This window comes from Myxozyma melibiosi (genome assembly GCF_037950935.1).
Source record: "Myxozyma melibiosi strain Phaff 52-87 chromosome Unknown BZA70scaffold_3, whole genome shotgun sequence".
In the NCBI taxonomy this organism is placed as follows: Eukaryota; Fungi; Ascomycota; class Lipomycetes; order Lipomycetales; family Lipomycetaceae; genus Myxozyma; species Myxozyma melibiosi.
This window is the reverse complement of record NW_027042917.1, coordinates 894,936-912,787: the sequence shown is the minus strand read 5'-3', so window position 1 is coordinate 912,787 and position 17,852 is coordinate 894,936. Positions and strand designations below refer to the sequence as shown.

Genomic DNA, 17,852 nt, shown 5'->3' with positions numbered 1-17,852 from the left:
CGATTCCACGTCGCCGGCTCTGCTCTGCTCCGGAAGGGATAAATGAAGCGCGCGTCCGGCTCGTCCTTCCTCCGTCCGCTGTCGGCTCCTCCTCAGCCGTGCGCTCAAGTCGCCTGTCATGCGTCGGTGCTTCAATATTTATCAAATGCTTGTTTCTGTCACGTGGGTAGTAAGCGTCACGTGATATATAGTCACATGACCATGATCGGCCTTCGTGCGGGATATAAAGGCTACCTGAACTCCGATTGTTCACCAGAAGCAGCACAATGGACCGACAGTTGCCTGTTGTTGCTTGTTGTTACATTATCAGGGAGATGTGTTGTTGCTAATACAATGCTCCTAGAAGCAACAACACTCTCTAATATCCATCTGATCTCATCTCAGACACACACTGATCTCGCTCCTTGTGCTGTCACAACTGTCATGATCTCAAACCCGTCCACGTGCCTCCGCTCTCTCCTCTGATTCTCTGTCTGCTCTCCGCCTTCTGCTCTGTCTTATATCCCTCTTATATCCCTCTCATCCCCTTGCTCTGCTTATACTCTGCTCCTCTCTACTCCTCCTCACCATGGCTGATCTCCAGCCAAAGACCGGCGCAGAACCTGACGATGAAGCCATTGTTCTCACTCCCAAACCTTCAAAGGCCCAGCGTATCGCTTCATATCTCTCCATCGTCTGTGCTGGCGCCGCCCTCATCAGCGATGGATACCAGAACAACCTCATGTATGCCCTCTCTCTCTCTCTCTCCACAACTCTCTCTTAACTCCACCAGGACCATGACGAACGTGCTCTTCGGCATCGAGTACCCCACCGAATACACCTCCACCATGTCCACCCGCGTCTCCAACGCCCTCCTCGTCGGCGAAATCGTCGGCCAAATCGTCATCGGCCTCACCTGCGACTACCTCGGTCGCAAAACCGCAATCGTCACCACAACCCTGCTCATCGTCTTTGGCGGCATCCTCGCCACCGCCGCCCACGGCGTCACCATCACCGGCATGTTTTGGATGCTCGTCGTCTGTCGCGGCATCGTGGGGTTCGGCACGGGAGGCGAGTACCCTGCCTCCTCGACCTCCGCCTCCGAGGCCGCAAACGAAGCCACGCTCAAGCAGCGCGGACCGATCTTCATCATGGTCACGAACCTGCCTCTCTCGTTCGGCGGCCCGCTCGCGATCTGCGTCTTCCTCATCGTCCTCTCCGCCGCGGGCACGAACCATCTCTCCACCGTCTGGCGCGTCTGCTTCGGTATCGGCTGTCTCCTGCCTCTCACCGTATTCTACTTTCGTTGGAAAATGGCAACCTCTTTTCTCTACCAAAAAGGTGCGATTAAGAAACGCGTGCCATACCTGCTCGTCGCAAAATTCTACTGGCGCTCGCTCATCGGCACCTGCGGCGCCTGGTTCCTATATGACTTTGTGACCTTCCCGAACGGCGTCTTTTCCGCCACAATCATCTCCTCGATCGTCCCGGATTCAAGCACGAACCTGAAAAAGACCGGCGAATGGCAGCTACTCCTCGGCGCGATCGCGCTCCCGGGCGTCTTTGTCGGCGCGCTGCTGTGCAACAAGATCGGCCGGCGCAATACGATGATGATTGGCTTCTCGGGATACCTCATCTTTGGTCTGATCATCGGCTGCTCGTTTGACAAAATCACGAAAATCATCCCGCTTTTTGTCATCTTCTACGGCCTCATGCAGTCCTTTGGCAACCTCGGCCCGGGAAATATGCTCGGCTTGCTGTCCTCTGAATCCTACGCCACCGCCGTCCGCGGCACATGCTACGGTCTCTCTGCCGCGGTGGGCAAGGCCGGTGCCGCGATCGGCACGCAGTGCTTCAAGCCGATCGAAAACAACCTGGGCAAGAAATGGACATTCATCATCGCTGCCATCTGCGGCGTCGTCGGGATCGCAGTCACGTACTTCTTCGTGCCGCATATCACGGGCGAGGATCTCAGGTTTGAGGATCTTAGGTTTGAACGGTTCTTGCGCGAGAATGGGTGGACTGGGTATATTGGTGACGAGGGGGAGTCGACTGAGGAGGTGGTGGGCGGGACGTATGAGGCTGATGAGAAGCAGATCGCTGCGTTCGAGACGACTGATTCGAAGAGCGATTAGTTCTTCTCTTTTTTTTTTTTTTTAGTTATCTGTTTTTTAGCTAGTATCTCGTAATATCTAATGCTTTGTCGGTGTTGTGGAGGATCTCTAATAATATAATTGAATTGATTTCAACAAACTTTGTACTTCCTCTTGTTAACCCAACCTCCCAGCGCACCACATATTCAAATCGCACTCGATCCCATGCAACCAACCCACGTCTACGTCCACACCAATGTCAGACGACGACGACGGTTACCAACGAACAGCCCCACCGCCTCCGCGGGATAAACGCATCCCCTATGATGAGGATGTAGCACGTTCACGACGCCAACGTCTAGACTACGACGACCGACCCCGTCGGCGCCGGTCATCCACCCGCTCCCGCTCGCGCTCACGATCACGGTCGCGGTCGATATCACCTCGTCGCAGGCACGGTCGACGCAGAACATATTCCTACAGCGACAACTCGGACGAGTATGAGTATGACAGCGACCGGCGGCAGCGCGGGCGAAGGCGCGGCGGGGCAGACGGTGGGGGGATTGCGGCGCCGGCGGTGGATGCGGTTGTGAGGGGGTTTCCGGGGGATTATAACCAGGATGATGTGAGTGCGCTGTTGATCTTATTTGTGGAATGGAGAGGGCTGACGGTTTTTTCTTGAAGTTGTTGGAGGATGTTCGAGCTTGTGGAGGGAATCCCATCAAAGCGACAATCATCTACGATCGCAAGACCAGTACGTATCCAGCTTCTCCCCCCCTGATTCCACACCCACTAACACCTCTGATAATGCAGAGCGAAGCAGAGGCTTCGGCTTCCTCAAATTTGCAAATTTAAAGGACGCAAAATCGTTCGTCGAGCGCGCGTACCCCGAGATCAACGTTCCCGGCTCGCGCACGCGGTTGCGCGTGAATTATTCGAAAGCGGAGGAGGATAGTGAGTGGGTTTGTCTGTCTGTGAGTATATGTAGAGTTAGAGTGAGAGTGAGAGAGAGTGTGCTGATTGGGGTGGTAGTGTAATGAGATGAACTTTGCGAGACGGGTGGAGTGCTTCAAATGTGGTTCCAGACGAGGTATCCAAATCCCCTCCTCCTTCCTATCCTTCTTGTCTCTAACAACTTCTTGTCGCTAACAACCCCTTCTTTCACAGACACGAACAGCAAACCCAAGAAATCAAAACCCAATAACGGCTCAAACGACATCTCCGAAATCCCCTCGCAATTCCTCCTCCTCCGCAACCTCCCCCCGCACGTCACCGAAACCGCACTCGCATCCGCCCTCGCCTCAAGCCCCTCTGTCCCTTCCAAACCCTCCTACCGCCGCATCCTGCTCGCGCGCGACCGCGTCTCGCGCGCGTCAGTAGGGTTCGCGTTCGTGGAGTTTGCGGCCGCGGCGGAGTGTAAGCTTGTCAAGCAGCATATCGCGAAAGCGGTCGCTCGGGAGGGGGGGGAGGGAGGGAAGTTGGGGTTGTGTGGCGGGGAGGTGGAGGTTGATTTTATTCATCCGGGGGTGTTTGTCCCGGTGTATAACGCACCTAAGCGAGGCCGGCGCGCGAACACCGCAGACGATGACGATAATGACAACGAGGAAGACGAGCGCGATGTTGACGAACGCGAGCAGTTTTCGTTTTTGGCGGCGAATGGACAGACGAGGATGTCATACTGGGACGAGCAGTTATACGTGGGCATCTACGTCGCGCCCGAGGCGCAGCAAGACGACGTGTCTGCCTTTTTCGCCAGTCTGGGCGGCGCGGAGAATACGGAGGAGACTCCCGGCGAAGGAGGAGGGGAAGGAGCGGGGAAGACCGCGAAGCGGAAGAAGGTAAAGTCGGAACTAGCGACCACGACCAAGAAAATGACCCCCCAACTCCAAAAATGGCAGCTCAAGCAAAAAGAACTCCACGGCTCCTCCTCCTCCTCCACCACCACCACCTCAGATCAAAGCAGCACCTACCACCAAGAATCCTTCGCCGACCCAACCCGTCCCGCATGCCTTCTCTGCCGGCGCAAATTCCCCGCATCAGACCAAGTCAACAGACACGAGCGGCTGTCGGCGCTACACAAGCATATGCTCGGACAGGCAGCGGAGTGTGAGCGCGCGCGGAGGAAGATGGAGATGGCGAGGAGGCAGGCGGCGGGGGCGGCGGCGGGAAGGACGGGGGGTATAGGGATCGCGCGAGGGAGAGACGGGTGGCGCTGGATCAGCCTGCGAAGGTGCCTTCTGCTGGTGCTCCTTCTTCTTCTTCTTTGAAGGCAACGAAAGAGAATCAAGATCCAGCAGCACCCACCACCACTGATCCCACACTCACCCCCACCCCCACTCCCACCACCGCCGCCGCCGCCGCCGCCTCTGATGAAGATGAAGATGACGACGACGACATGTTCGCAATCAGCAAAGGCAGCAAAATGCTCTCCAAAATGGGCTGGACCACCGGCTCCGGTCTCGGCGCGACGGGATCCGGCATTGCCCAACCGATCACGCCCGAGATGTATGCGCAGGGCGCAGGACTCGGCGCCGAGCATGCGAAGATCGATCCAAAGAGCGCGGGGGCGAGTGTGGAGGAGTCGGTTGCGGAGAGGGCGAGGAAGGTTGCGAGGGAGAGGTTTGAGAGCGGGGTGTAGGATTTTTATTACTAGTTTTGGCAGTGTAATGTAAATAACAGAGACTGTTTGGCAGTAGATAAGAACTACAGATGATGTTATGACTGATTTATACAATTAAAATGATTCATAAACAAAGCCGGCAACCTATTTGAACAAAAAATACAAGAACACATTACTTTTTCAAGTTCTGTATAATCCTCCAACAAGACGTCTACAAACAAAAACACTTTTTCGATTTTTTTCTTGCGTTTGTGGTTTACTCAAGATCCTTCTTGAGAGTGCCCATGAAAGCACTCTTCTCAGCAGGAGTCTGGAAGCGACCCTTACCGAACTTGGACGCGGTGTCGATCCACTTGAGCTGAACCTTCTCAAGAGCCTTGCGCGAGGTGTGCACACGGAGCGACTTTCGCAGGGTGATGACGCGCTTCTTGACACCAGGGATCGAGCCCTTGATGATGAGGAAGTCGTTCTTGATCTCACCGTAGCGGACGAAGCCACCCATGGGAGTGATGGTCTTCTCGGTGCGGTCGAACTCGGTCGATCCGTTACCCTTGTCCTCGGCCTTACCGACACGGTAGATCTTGTGGTTGACCGAGGTACGGTGGTGGTATCCGTCCTGACCGGCACGAGCGACAGTCCACTGGACGTGGGCCGGATGCCAGGCACCGATACAGGCGACCTTACGCAGACCACGGTGAGTCTTACGGGGAAGCTTCTTGGTACCCCATCTGGCGGTGACACCCTCGTATCCGTGACCCTTGGTGACGGCAATGGCGTCAATGACCTCGTCCTGCTCAAAGACAGAGGAGACCTCGATCTCCTTCTCGAAGTGCTCCTTGGCCCAGTCGACCTTGTCGGAGATCGAGCCACCGTTGACCTGGACCTCGAGGAGGTGGGCCTTCTTCTGGGAAAGAGGGGTCTTGCGGATCTGGGTGTGGGCAAGAACACGGACGACGGTCGCGTACTTCTTGATGCGCTCAAGCTCGCGGTCAACAGAGACTCCGTTGTCAGAGTACTTCTTAGCGTACTTGGTGAAAGCCTTCTTCTTGCTGTGGTACCAGTTCTTGTAGAATCGTCTCTTGAGCTCCTCAGACAAGTGCTCGGCCCAGACGGTGGTGAGTGTTCGCAGACCACGGGGGGTCTCGACGTATCCAACGACACCAACGACAACCATGGGGGGAGTGTCAACAACGGTGACAGCCTCGACGATCTCACGCTTGTGCATCTTGGAACCGGGACGGTCAAGGTCACGAACGACGGTGGTCATACCAGCCTAGCAAAATTTCGTTAGTCTCCCGATCATTATGTTTCCTGTCTGCGTTTCTCTCGCTCTTTCGCAACACAGATCTCTGCAGCAGATCTACTCTCTTCAAACAGATACTGCATACCTTGTAGCCAAGGAAGGCGGTGAGGTGGACGGGCTTAGTCTTGTCGTCGGTAGGGAACGACTTGCACTTTCCGCGGTGACGGGCAGCCCGCTTTCTGGGCAAGAAGCCAAGCGAACCGTGTCTGGGCTCTTCGTACTTTCTGTGAGACATGTTGTTTGCTGAGTCGGTGATGCTGCTTTGCTGGGAAAAGCGAAGTTGCTGAGAAACTCGGGTTTGCTGCTAAAGTCTGGGAAGAGCAGTCGTCGAGGCCGAGTGGTGCTTCGAGGTGGCCCCGCCAGCGCCGCTCTGCCTGAGCTGGTTCTGAATGCGTGACTGCTGTTTGATAACCCTAACATAACCCTACACACGAGCCGCACAGCGCTCTGCCACATGTTTACGTAAATTAGAGTTTATATGTGGCGGCACCAGCCACACCGCCGCGTCCACAGATCACGTCTCCGTCGCGCTCTCTTCCCAACGCGATAAAGCGCGTTAAGCTTGGAACTGTGCTGGTTGTCTACCGCAGTTGTCTGCTGTCGGACTAGTGAAAGGTATTGCCGCTGAGGTATAGACTGCGCACTGGACGACTCAGTACTCTCTGAAGGCTACAAGGTTTCGAAGCTGCATTCAATTTAATGGCCCTTTACTTATCCTATACCCACTCATAGTCGCCGGGGACAAAGAACCACCATGCAACCAGATCAAACGAGGAGGCAAAGTACTCCGCCGTCAGCTCAAGATATAAGTGTGGTAGTGATCGACTCCTCGCCAATCGAGATCAACTCGTCTTCGTCAAGGCCTGCGCCGTCCCCGGGATTGTCGCAGATCTCCCAGCCATTTAGAGATGAAACGTGTGTTTGTTGTTTCTCTGCTTGTCCTACGTGTTTGTATATATTAACATACGAGATGTTTAGAACACATTTTGATCACAGTGAGGTTGCCGCGAGTCTTCCAACCACCTCCTTCCCGCACATTGCCAGAGCTTCGCAACAGAACAAGGAGTTGTCTAAATCGCCGGCACCAGTACTCATCAATGACGGACCCGCCTCAGATATCGTGTTTGATCTCGACGAATTTGATGAATTTTCTTCTCCGCCGCCTGCACTACTCGTCGACAGTCCACCCACCAAGAGTACCCGGAAAGCTGCAAGTGTACCACCGGCGTCAATAGACCTTAACTCATACGCGGACTTGACCTCGGGTGATGAACGTGGTTTATCTAGAAAGGGTACAGCTCGAAAATCAATGGCAAAAGAAGGCACTTTGAATACAAACCCACAGTCAACAGCAAAGAAAGCCTCACCACCAGCGCCACGAGCACATGCCAACCCACAGCACCTCTTCACGTCCTCTCCCCTTCCCTCACAGCCTCCGCCAGCTCCACAAACACAGCAGCCATCTCTTCCGATCCGTCCACGTCCCTATGTTCAACCCCTCAGCTCGTCACCGTCAATAATGACTGATCTGACGAATAAGCCGAGAAATCAATCGCCGGCTCACCAAGCCCGAGTTCCGAATACCAGTGCAGCGGCGAGTTTTCAGTCGGCTTCTTTGATACTAGAGGCGTTAGGCGTCAGAGGGGACATTTCTATACAAAGCCGGCGAGCAGCAACTGTAGAGCATATTGATACATCGTCATCCTCGCCAGCTCCTAGATCTGCATCTCTCGCCCGATCGAGATCTAGTTTACAGACCGAGAATGTTGTTCCCAGACCAGCACGCGCGACTCAGAGTGAGAGTAGCAATCTCCCTCGGGGTCTCTTTCAGGATCTCGGGCCGGTCGGGATAACTACTGCACAGAAAAGAGGGAACGGCGCAAGCGAGCCTGGACTTCCTGAACCTGCCAAAAAGCCACGAGCCACACGGCAACCCAGCGCGACCTCAGTAAGTCTACTTATCAATGTATGCTAAGAAACCCAGATATGCTAACACGGTGACATCTCACTAGGCTAAGGCAAAAGAAGCAGAAGCTCGTAAAGAGCAAAAACGACTAGAGAAAGAGCGCGCAGCTCGCGAGAAAGCCGTGGCAAAAGAACTAGCGACCGTCAACGTGCTGAAAAAAGACAAGCGCGCGGCATGTGCAGAGCTGATTATCGATATCGACAGCGAGTTTGCGCTGACCGAAGCCGGCGGACAAATCGCTCAGAGTCACAGAGAGCTGGGGGTCGGTGTTTTTACAGACTGGCGGAGTTCGGCGGGGAATATGATTAAATGGCGGCGCAAGGTGCGGGCGGAGTATAATTTTGCTCTTGGACATTTCGTGCCTATCCCTGAGGAGATTCGAAAGGAGCAGTTTCTGCTCATTATCTTGCCTGATGTCGAGTTTGTCGGTATGGTGCTTGACGAGACTATCGACGAGCACGTTCAGTCGGTTCGGACGCGGTTCCCGGATTCCAAACTGATCTACATGATCGAGGGCCTGTATTCGTTACAAAACAAGATCGCCGCGAAAAGTCGGCGCGAGTTCAACGCGACGGTGCAAAACGCTCTCAGAGAAGCCGAGGGAGAAACCGTGACTGCTGCTGCTGCTGGTGCCGCGCGCAGCAGAAAACAAAAGAAATCGGACCTGGAAGTTCGGATCGAGAATGAGTACAAGCCCGGGATCCACGACGAGCGGATAGAAGAAGCTCTGATTGCTCTGCAAGTGCGGCATTACGCTTTAGTCCTCCACAGCGCCACGCCCGCAGTCTCAGCCGAGAACACCACGGCCTTGACGCAGTCCATCGGCATGATTCCGTATTGGCGCGCGCAGACAAACATCCACGAGACAGTGTGCATGGCCGGCGGGCAGGTAACCATCGGCCGGAACGTGGACGACATCTTCATGCGGACGATGACGCAGTGCAAGAACGTGACTGAGCCGCTGGCGAGGATGATTGTCGACAAGCATGGATCGCTCGATAAGATGATGGCCGACGTCGAGGTTAACGGCGCTAGAGCGTTTTTGCATATCGATCGGGGGTCGATGACGGCTACGAAGAGGAGAGTGGGCGATAAACTGGCGTCGGATTTACAGTTTATATTTACGTGTTCGGATCCAGATGCGCTGCTTATACCGTAGCACGGTGTGTTTATATCAATTAAAAAGAATCTGGACGCATGAGCATATGTATGACCTTGCCATCTAACACCCCAAGCGAAAGATAAAACTTGAGACCTCTCCGCACCGAGAGGACTGAACAGAGAAACAATATATATAAAGAAAAGAAAAGTAATACCCAACACCTCAAACCAACAGCTTAAACCGACTCTGCAGCCTTTCCATCAGTAAGGCCCTTACGAACCGCCAACACCGAATCCACAATCACCGCATCAACGCCATAATTCATCTGCAACTTGCACACCTCAGGCGAATTATTCATCGCGCCATAACTGAAGCAAACCAGCCCGCTCTCCTTCACCACGCGGATCAGGCGCGGACTCATGATCAACGGTTTGCAAGCCGAGACGATGCCGAGCAAGTTCCAGCGCGAGGCGAAGCGGATTGCTTCTTGCAGACTTGACGCGCGGATGTCTGCCATTTTCTCGGTCCCGGCCTCGGTCAGGAAGAGGACGGGGATCGAGGGCTGCTTGAGCGAGAGCATGATGCAGACGTCCGGGTGGAAACTGGAGAAGATGATGTCACGCCCGCTGGAGTGGTCGTAGACGGTCTTGAGAACGGTGTCGACCCACTCGTTCAGCTCGATTGCGAGATCGTCCATGTTCTCGGCCTGGCTCTCGTCAAGCATGGGGTATTTACATTCGATATTGAAACCGACGTTCTTTGGAAGCGTTTTGAAAACTTCTTCAAGCGTGGTGAACGGCGCCTGGATACTGAGACCGCGCGAGTTGCCTTTGAACCCCTTCTTCTTAAAGTCCCGCGTGAACTTTAGCCGCTCGAAATACTCAGAGTCGGTATCATCCATCTCCAACGAAAGCGAGCGCGGACGTCTGCCGGGAGTAGGCAGCATGGACGACGACGAACTAGCAGAGTCCTGGCTCGCGCCGAGCGCAGAAAGCCGATCGTCGACTGTCTTGGTGAAGGAGACTGACGAGGAGGTATTCGAGTTGCGGCTTTCGGCTCGTCGCGGAGACTGGTTCCGGCTGCGCGGTTTGGGCGTCCGGCGCTCGGAGACGGCCAAGAACTGCTCGAGCGTGAGTGCGTGCATTGGAACATCGATGCCGGTCTCGGCGACCAGGAAGTCGTGGTAGATAACCGGGACATGATCGCGCGTCAGCTGGACATCGAACTCGACGTAGCTCGCACCCAGGTTCGCGGCCGCGATAAAAGACTGCAAAGTATTTTCGCCGAGCTGCAAACTCTTGCGGGCAGTCGAGTTCTTGCCGAGACCACGATGACCAATGACTCGGGTATTGGTCAGCGACTTCCAGTATGTAGAAGACTTTGCGATGCTCATATTTGGATGCTCGAACGGCTTGATGATCAGAAACTCAAAGCTGACGGTTCCCAGAATATCCAGCGTGGTGTTCTGCACTATGGGAACGGTAATAGTCTCGTGCAAGCTGCGCACAGACTGTCCGACAGAGGTCTTGATATTCGACAGCATCGCGACCGCGCGACCTACAATCTGATTCCTATTGCCAGCATAGGTAGGCACAATATCGAAAAACAATCGAGTATTGCTCGGATCGGAGGTCTGAAACAGGATCGGCTCTGTCGACGGACTGTCCTGGATCGGAAGATCAATCACCGTCGGCTCGCCGATCGCGTTCTGCGCGGAAATGACGAGCGAGAGCGCGGTATCAAGCTGCGTGGAGTGCACACGCGAGAGAGGCACCTGATCAAGCTGCACAGGCACCGCTTTCGTCCTCAGGTCGGTCGACCCAAGAGTGACGAGGATCATGGACGTGTTGTTCTTCAGATACTTGTGGCCGAAACTCTTGATTGGTTCTCGCGGGGGCGGCGGCATATGTGAGTTCAGGGACGGGGAAGTCGACATTTTGGACGAAACCGACGAGCTGAGCGAGAGCAAGCTGTCGACGGATGCGGACGCTGCGCTTGCAACCTCTCCGTTTGTAGAAAATGGCGAGGGCTGAGGATCGACTGCGGGTAGTTTTTCGGCAATCTCCAGGTGACCGCGAAGACAAGCGTGCTCGAGAGCTGTCCAGCCCGAGCCGTCGGTTTTCGAGAGGTCGCTACCGTAAGAAATCAGCAGGTCAACCAGATCAGCGTATCCATAGACAGTCGCGACAAATAGCGGAGTCCAGCCGTAGGTGTTTTCAGAGATCTCAGTGTTTGCCTTGTGCTTCAGCAGCGTCGAGGCACTCTTGATGTAGCCATTCCTCACCGCGTTATAGAGCGGAGTCTCGCCCAGTCTCTCGTCCGCGTAGTCTACGTCGAGACCGGCGTCTAGTAAGATGTCAATGATCTCGTCGTAGTCGTTGTTGGCGGCAATGGTGAGCAAGTGCGACGAGTCGCGAGGCGCAATCGGGTGCGCGGCGTTGAGAAGCACTTTGAGCGTCTTGGGATGCTTCCCGATGACAGCGAGGTGGTAAGGAGAAAGGTTCTCGGCGTCTATCCATTCGGACGCGTCTAATCCTGTAGGCGCATCCCAGAGATTCCAGTTTTTCAGATACTCGACGATAACCTCAGCAACGAGACGTGTACCATACTGGGAGGCGTAGTGCAGCGGACTCCGTTTATAGCCATCGCGAGCGGCCAGTGCAGGCCGCTGCTCGGCCGTAAGATGATCAAGTATGAACCTGAGCATCGAAGTCTCGTCATTCGAATTGATGCCATCGCTGCCGTACACCTGAGTCAACTTCGCGGTCGACACAGGGTTCTCGGCCGGCGTGATGTAGAAATCGCGCGGCTGCTCGAGGCTTGTGCCGTTTGTGGCAGAGGCACGCTGACGGCCGAGAGCAATCACATGGCGGTGAATGATATTTCGTCCGCGGAAGTCTGATGGGTCAGAGAGACTGTGGACGCACTGCAGCAGGTACTCCACGCATGCGGTCGACCGCGACGATACTGCTTTCTGTAACCCGGCAAGAGACAATTTCTGGCTTTGTTCGGCGTCGTTTTCAACGCCCGCAAGCAGAGTTTTCAGCTCGCCCAAGTTATCAGCGGCCACGGCATTCTTGATCTCTTCAAGCACGGGCGAAACGCCGTTAGTTTGGCCGTCTCTGGACTGGCGTTTGTAAGCGGCCGAGGTGGGAGACGAGGACCAGGACGAAGACTCGTCGATCTCGTTAGGCGCAAGATCCGAAAGCCAGTGGTTGATGGTCTCCATGTACTCGTTGGCACTGATGCCGGAGGCGAAGGGTAGGATGAGCACCTTTGATTCGAGGTAGCGGTCCTGTTCGTTGACGCCGGCGCGCTTGTCGAGCTTTTTCAGGATCTTGACAAATCCTCGCTTGTTGACCTCCGCATACCACTAGACGGGTGTTAGCAGTTGTGGATCAATTGAGAGGGTATACAAGGATGCTAACCTGCAGCATTCGGAGTTGACTCCGAAGCTCGAGAAGAGCACCGACGAGGTCCTCGAGGTCGTCGCGGTCATAGTCTGAGCGCTTGAGGGTGAAGGGCGTGAACCTGTCGGTGAGGATCTTGAGTCGTCGGCCGCAGTCCGCGAGACGCTTGTTGTAGAAGGAGTCGACAGTTTCGAGGTTGCGGTCGAGGGAGTAGAAGAAAGCTGGAGAGAGGCGATGAGATATGAGTCAGCAACCAGGACCCCTGAAAAACCCAGGAAAGCCAAGTCGAGAGGAGGGCAAGCGAGAGTGCGGGAGGTGACAGCACGCAGAGGGGATGCAGCAGGAGGCGGAGGGAGGACATACGAGTGAGGTAGACTTCGCTGACGGGGCCCTCGGTGTCGCCCTGGGCTATTGCGCGTTCTTTGGCGTTTCGGATGTGTTTCTTGAGTGATTTATAGTTGAGGTAGAAGGCGCTGTGCAGATCGGGTGTGAGCGGATGGAGTGAGGTAGAGGCAGATCGGGGAGAGCAGAGTAGGAGTCAACATACCTCCATTCAGGAACTTCGTTGCGAGGAAGACTGGGAGGGAGAAGAAAGAGAGGGCGAAGTCAGCGGTGGGAGACGGTGAGAGATGGGAAGAGAGAGAGAGAAGAGACGTACTTCTTGCCGAACTTCATAGCTGCGGGAGCAGACGGGGATCAGTCGATTGTGTCTGTAGCAGAGGCGCAGGGCCATGAATAGGAAAGAGAAGAGGAGGAGGAGGAGAGGAAAGGAGGGAGGAGGGCGGGATATCAGAGGAGGCCTGGATGGGAGCTGGTGGGATAACGACGGCCGCCGATGTAGGTTTCGGTGTCTGAGCCAATCCCGGCAGCGCGTGCTCTGAGGATTTGCAGTTCGCTGCTGTTTACAGAAGAAAGATTTCGAGATGTTTGGGCAATGGCTACGTGTTGCGATGAAGAGCAATTGTTTACAATGAACAAGCATAGAAGCATAGAGGATCTTGACAGATGTATTAACCAGAACTACCACGTCCACCCCATCACACCCACAACAGCATCCGCCCCAGCGCACACCAAGAACTCATGGAGATTCTTGAGAAAGGTTTCCAAAAACTAGAATTAAAGACATCTGAAAGCAGTACCCTGATGGCTCTGGTAAAAGGCAAGAGCCATATAAGAATCGATGCTGACTTTCTGTCTTGGGGAGAAGAAGAAGAAAACAAACCGGGCCCGAGGCTGCCCTGCCTTCTTATACTCTCTTGCTTAGGGTTTGGGGTCGCAGGAATGTAGGGTTATCTGTGATTGGGTCACGTTGTGATTCATTGTGATCGACTACCTCCATCTCATCGCGCTGGTTCTTATCCATCTGATATTCAACTACGCCTGTCGGTACGTATCCTGATCTGACCTACTACTCACCCAACAGCTCCTTCTAACCTCTTCTGCACCCAACAGTACCGCCAGATCATCTATGACGACAACCTCACGTCTGGAGCGCGCCTCGTGCCCGCAAAAAACATGACCCAAGACTGATCTTCTACCGCAAGAGAACAGAAATCGGAGCGATGCATCTCGCGCGACGGGCGCCAGTTTGGTATTTTCTATAGTCTAGCGATGAATCAAACAAAAGACAAATTTGACGGCATGCAACATCGGCCGTCTTACACGCGGTCGAGAGTTGCATCTGAGAACATCAAGGAGAGTTAAATTCTGAAGACTTGGAGATCCTCATACTGCCTGCCTGTTATACTATCCTCTATAGCATTCATTACCTTAATACATACATACACTTTACCATCATCCATCATGAACCGCCACTTCCACTACCCTGCTGCCGCGCTTTACCCCCTCCCACATTCAACCGTTCCAGCATCGACTTTGCGACCGCGTCCACCGCCCCCCGCGGTCTCAGCAGACTAGGCCCGTCCACCTTCGTCTCCTGCACCTTAAACAGCTGCACATTCGTCCCTCTCCAGATCCCGCACCACACCGTGCTAGCACCTACCCCTCCCGCCCCCGCCACCGCCGCCACAATCCCGTTCGCGCCCGCGCCGTCCGCCGACGCGACAATCTCGTGCATCACGTAGATCGATCCCCACAAAACTGAGTAGTACCACCCCTTCGCCGCAACCGTCCACTCAAACCCAATCGGCTCCTGGAACGTTCGGTTGAACGACGACGGCAGCATCGTCTCATCGTCCAGATGACGCAGCGCGCTAATCACATCCGTATCCGGATGCGCGTCTCTCGACACCCGCGTAGGAGACGTCGCCGCGCTCGACACCGACGGCGCTCCGCGTATCGTGTTCAGCCGCGGAATGTAGCCCGGTAAAACTTCCAGCAGATGGCATATAACCTGCAAATGTAGCTTCGAGTGCCATCCGTCAAACCACTCCTGCGTGGGCGTAAAGTACCCGTTTGCGTCATACTCTGCTTTCCCGCTCCTGTACGTGCTGCTTGCAGAGTTATCCCCAGCCGATAAAGATGACGACGAAGAAGTCGCAGTTAAAGGAGACGCAACATCGCGCACGGCCGTCTTACCCTTCGACTTCCCACGGCCTGCCTCTGCGCCATCCTCCATCAACACCGCGACCTCTCCCTTGCGGTCGCTGATATCCCCCGCCGCCATCGGCCGATGCCGTCGCGATTCTTCCAAACACCGCTCAAACGTCAACTCTTTCAGCGCCTCGAACTTCTTCCGCGATCGGAATATCGTGTACAGCAAGTTCGCGTTCGATTGGTGGTTACTGTTCACAATCATGCTTTCCATCGCCTCTAGCAACTTGTCCGCCAGTATATAGTTTGTAGAATTAGCAACCAAAAACGACGGCGCCGAAAGAGCAGAAAAGAGCTGCATCATGCGACTGCACGTCAGTCTGTTGATGTTTGATATGTGCGGCGCAAGGTTCACCTGCACATCCAGCAGCGACGGGTACAGCGCCGCAAGCTTGTCGTTGTTCGTGTTGATCATGCAGTAAATCGCCAGGAGCAAGTAATCCGCGTACGACGACGACTCGTCCCATCCCGGGATTCGCATCGACGACGGGAGCGCATTGTGCGAGTCAAACGTCTTGTTCAGGCGAACGCTGAAGACCGAGTCGGCCGAGATCGTGAGCAGGACGTAGATGCACAGTCGCACTAGGCCTACCTTTGATGCATCTTGGCGGTATGTGTACGAGTAGTAGAGGAGCAGGACCACAAAGTCGTGGATTCTGTCTGATGAGATAATGTAGTTCCGGAATCGCTAAATATCCCAATCAGCATTTAGTCACACGATCGAATATAAAAGAGCACTTACACTATTGTGTCGAACCAAATCCCAAAACAACATAATCAACTCCGGCGCCCACTCGATCTGCGTCTGGCTTCCCGGCAAAAACGACGTCGCAGACTGCATAGGCTGGTTCAGCAGTCTCGATATTCCATCTGCCAAAAACTGTAAATCCTGGATTCGGTGGAGCCGGCCGAGGTAGTACTTGTACCAGTTCTTTAAATACTTTCGAGCCATATCCGGCACCGTCTGCACTGTCGGTGTCTCCGCGCTCTCTTCGATGTGGATCCCAAGCGAGACTATGTCCTCGCCGTCAGGGATCGAGTATGTGACGAGGATCAGAAGGAGCTGGAAGCAATAAGTCACTAGCAGTTGTCGGGGATCGAGCGATCCAGCGCTGATGTATGAGACTCGCCAGCCTGGGTTGTACTTCATCACCGTGTTGAGAAGCGAGCATAGCACGCTCAGAACCACCCTCTTGTCCGGGTTGCACACCATGTACGAGATGAACCGCACGCCCTTCGTCGGCAGCACTCCGGGGTAGTGATACATCGCCTCTGAAAGAACTGTGATAATAGTACGCAAGGTCTCGATCTTGTTGGCCTCCAATTGACTAGTCGTCCCGACCGGCGTCGTGCTTCCGATTCCAGTCTCCCAGATGGTGTACGCCACAGTCGAGTCTTTTCCCAACACAATCGGCAGCGCGAATCCGGGTAGAAATAAAAAGTCTGTGAGCGTGTCCATCAGCAAAGACCCAAGCGGCCGGTCTTCTTCCTCCTCCTCGTCGGCGTCGTCGCCAGACTGTTCTGTCGCTCCGTCAGCAGCGTCTGGATGGCGCGCTATCTCTGGCAAGGGTTGTCCCATACCCCAGAAAAGCTCATCCCTCCATTCTTCCAAATCAGGTTTCTCGTAGATAAATGGTAGCACCCGCGTTAGCACACGCATGCAGTTGAGTGTCTCGCGCGTTGCCCGCGCAGCATCTTTCTCATTTCCATCAACAGCAGCCTCCGCAGCAGCAGAAGCCTGTCCGCCCGACGCAGCATTCGAGGCCTGCGCCTGCGCCTGGGCGTTTTCGGAGTAGTATAGCTGGGAATTGCGAAGCAGGTGAGCGAGATGGTGAACGACGTTTACGATTAGCAGCTCGAGGTTGCCGAGTGCGTTGTCGCGTGTCCTTCGCACGTCTGAGGCGGAGAATATGGTGAAGATGTCTTCCGCGCTCTCCGGAACTTGCCAGAACTAGAGGGTGGAGTTAGTAAGGTGTTGTGATACCATCAGAGGACAGAATCCTTGAAGAGAGTTGAGATAGAGGATACCTGTTCCCATAATGGATCAGAAGGAGAGAGTTCAGGCTCCTCGAAGAGTCGGAATACCGACTGCTTGAAGATCAGTTTCGAGTTGCTGGAACCCATGAGAAGAAGTCGGTATACAGCAGTAGTATTCTTTGTCCCGGCAGTAAGCAATCAATTCCCCGAGAATATCCTATACACTGCAGTAGGCCAAAATCTGTCGATAATCGCAGACCAGATGGAGCGCAGGCAGAACAGGTCAATTGATTAAACGGCAGCTAATCGAGCCCGCACGGTGACCTGAACCTCGACGCGTTTGTAGGTTTGGCGGTGACGTCACCGACAAGGCCCTGGAGCTCGCTTTATTCTTCTCTGTCCGGACAGCGCTGGGCTGGATGGCTGAAACAATGAAATAGAGAAGAACAGGCAGAGATTGAGTGTTTAATTTACTTGGGATTTATTGCTTGTTTTGTGAGAAGCGGAGGAGGGGCGGGAGTGGCTTTTGGTATGTGAAATGGTGTAATTTGAGCCGGTTTCTTGCAATTTGCTACTAAACTGCTGAATGAAGAGTAACTGCAGCAATTATATCCAAAACAAAAAAGCAACAAGCACTCTACCATATCTCTCTGTCTATTTGCAACGTCAATCACTTCACTACTCAACTACCAAAAGCAGTAATAGCCAGACCTGCAACTTATCTCCGATCTCCCAGCACGTGGATTCACACTGATCCACAGTTTTGTCTCCACAGGCACAAGTCACAGCCTTTAAATCACTCTTGTCAGCAAGCCTTCTCTTCTTCCTTGCTTCGTGTATAACCCGCTC

At 54.4% G+C, this 17,852-nt stretch overlaps 6 protein-coding genes across 6 annotated transcripts; 3 read left to right on the top strand and 3 right to left on the bottom strand.

Moving 5' to 3' along the window:
* Positions 1 to 195: 195 nt before the first annotated feature.
* BZA70DRAFT_133566 (putative glycerophosphoinositol permease) lies at positions 196 to 2,243 on the top strand. Its single transcript, XM_064909579.1, has 2 exons — positions 196 to 723; positions 773 to 2,243. Exons 1-2 carry the CDS (start codon positions 569 to 571, stop codon positions 2,112 to 2,114), a joined length of 1,497 nt encoding a protein of 498 aa, XP_064769415.1. The 5' UTR covers positions 196 to 568; the 3' UTR covers positions 2,115 to 2,243.
* Positions 2,138 to 4,755, top strand: BZA70DRAFT_310075 (uncharacterized protein). The gene is made up of 6 exons (XM_064914905.1): positions 2,138 to 2,697; positions 2,757 to 2,826; positions 2,886 to 3,046; positions 3,105 to 3,162; positions 3,240 to 4,178; positions 4,199 to 4,755. Exons 1-6 carry the CDS (start codon positions 2,329 to 2,331, stop codon positions 4,708 to 4,710), a joined length of 2,109 nt encoding a protein of 702 aa, XP_064769414.1. The 5' UTR covers positions 2,138 to 2,328; the 3' UTR covers positions 4,711 to 4,755.
* BZA70DRAFT_276459 (60S ribosomal protein L3) lies at positions 4,756 to 6,350 on the bottom strand. Its single transcript, XM_064912306.1, has 2 exons — positions 6,081 to 6,350; positions 4,756 to 5,965 (listed from the first exon to the last, which is right to left on the bottom strand). Exons 1-2 carry the CDS (start codon positions 6,228 to 6,230, stop codon positions 4,949 to 4,951), a joined length of 1,167 nt encoding a protein of 388 aa, XP_064769413.1. The 5' UTR covers positions 6,231 to 6,350; the 3' UTR covers positions 4,756 to 4,948.
* Positions 6,351 to 9,120, top strand: BZA70DRAFT_294659 (uncharacterized protein; the record flags this gene model as incomplete). The annotated part of the gene is made up of 3 exons (XM_064914454.1): positions 6,351 to 6,910; positions 6,974 to 7,943; positions 8,008 to 9,120. The coding sequence occupies exons 1-3, from the start codon at positions 6,750 to 6,752 to the stop codon at positions 9,118 to 9,120; spliced, it is 2,244 nt and encodes a 747-aa protein (XP_064769412.1). The 5' UTR covers positions 6,351 to 6,749.
* BZA70DRAFT_276453 (glycerophosphocholine phosphodiesterase Gde1) lies at positions 9,101 to 13,461 on the bottom strand. The gene is made up of 5 exons (XM_064912305.1): positions 13,132 to 13,461; positions 13,021 to 13,050; positions 12,837 to 12,946; positions 12,492 to 12,694; positions 9,101 to 12,436 (listed from the first exon to the last, which is right to left on the bottom strand). Exons 1-5 carry the CDS (start codon positions 13,146 to 13,148, stop codon positions 9,299 to 9,301), a joined length of 3,498 nt encoding a protein of 1,165 aa, XP_064769411.1. The 5' UTR covers positions 13,149 to 13,461; the 3' UTR covers positions 9,101 to 9,298.
* An 809-nt stretch (positions 13,462 to 14,270) lies between these two features.
* Positions 14,271 to 17,572, bottom strand: BZA70DRAFT_276451 (high-temperature-induced dauer-formation protein-domain-containing protein). The gene is made up of 3 exons (XM_064912304.1): positions 17,055 to 17,572; positions 15,769 to 16,977; positions 14,271 to 15,714 (listed from the first exon to the last, which is right to left on the bottom strand). The coding sequence occupies exons 1-3, from the start codon at positions 17,148 to 17,150 to the stop codon at positions 14,275 to 14,277; spliced, it is 2,745 nt and encodes a 914-aa protein (XP_064769410.1). The 5' UTR covers positions 17,151 to 17,572; the 3' UTR covers positions 14,271 to 14,274.
* Between the last annotated feature and the right edge of the window lie 280 nt (positions 17,573 to 17,852).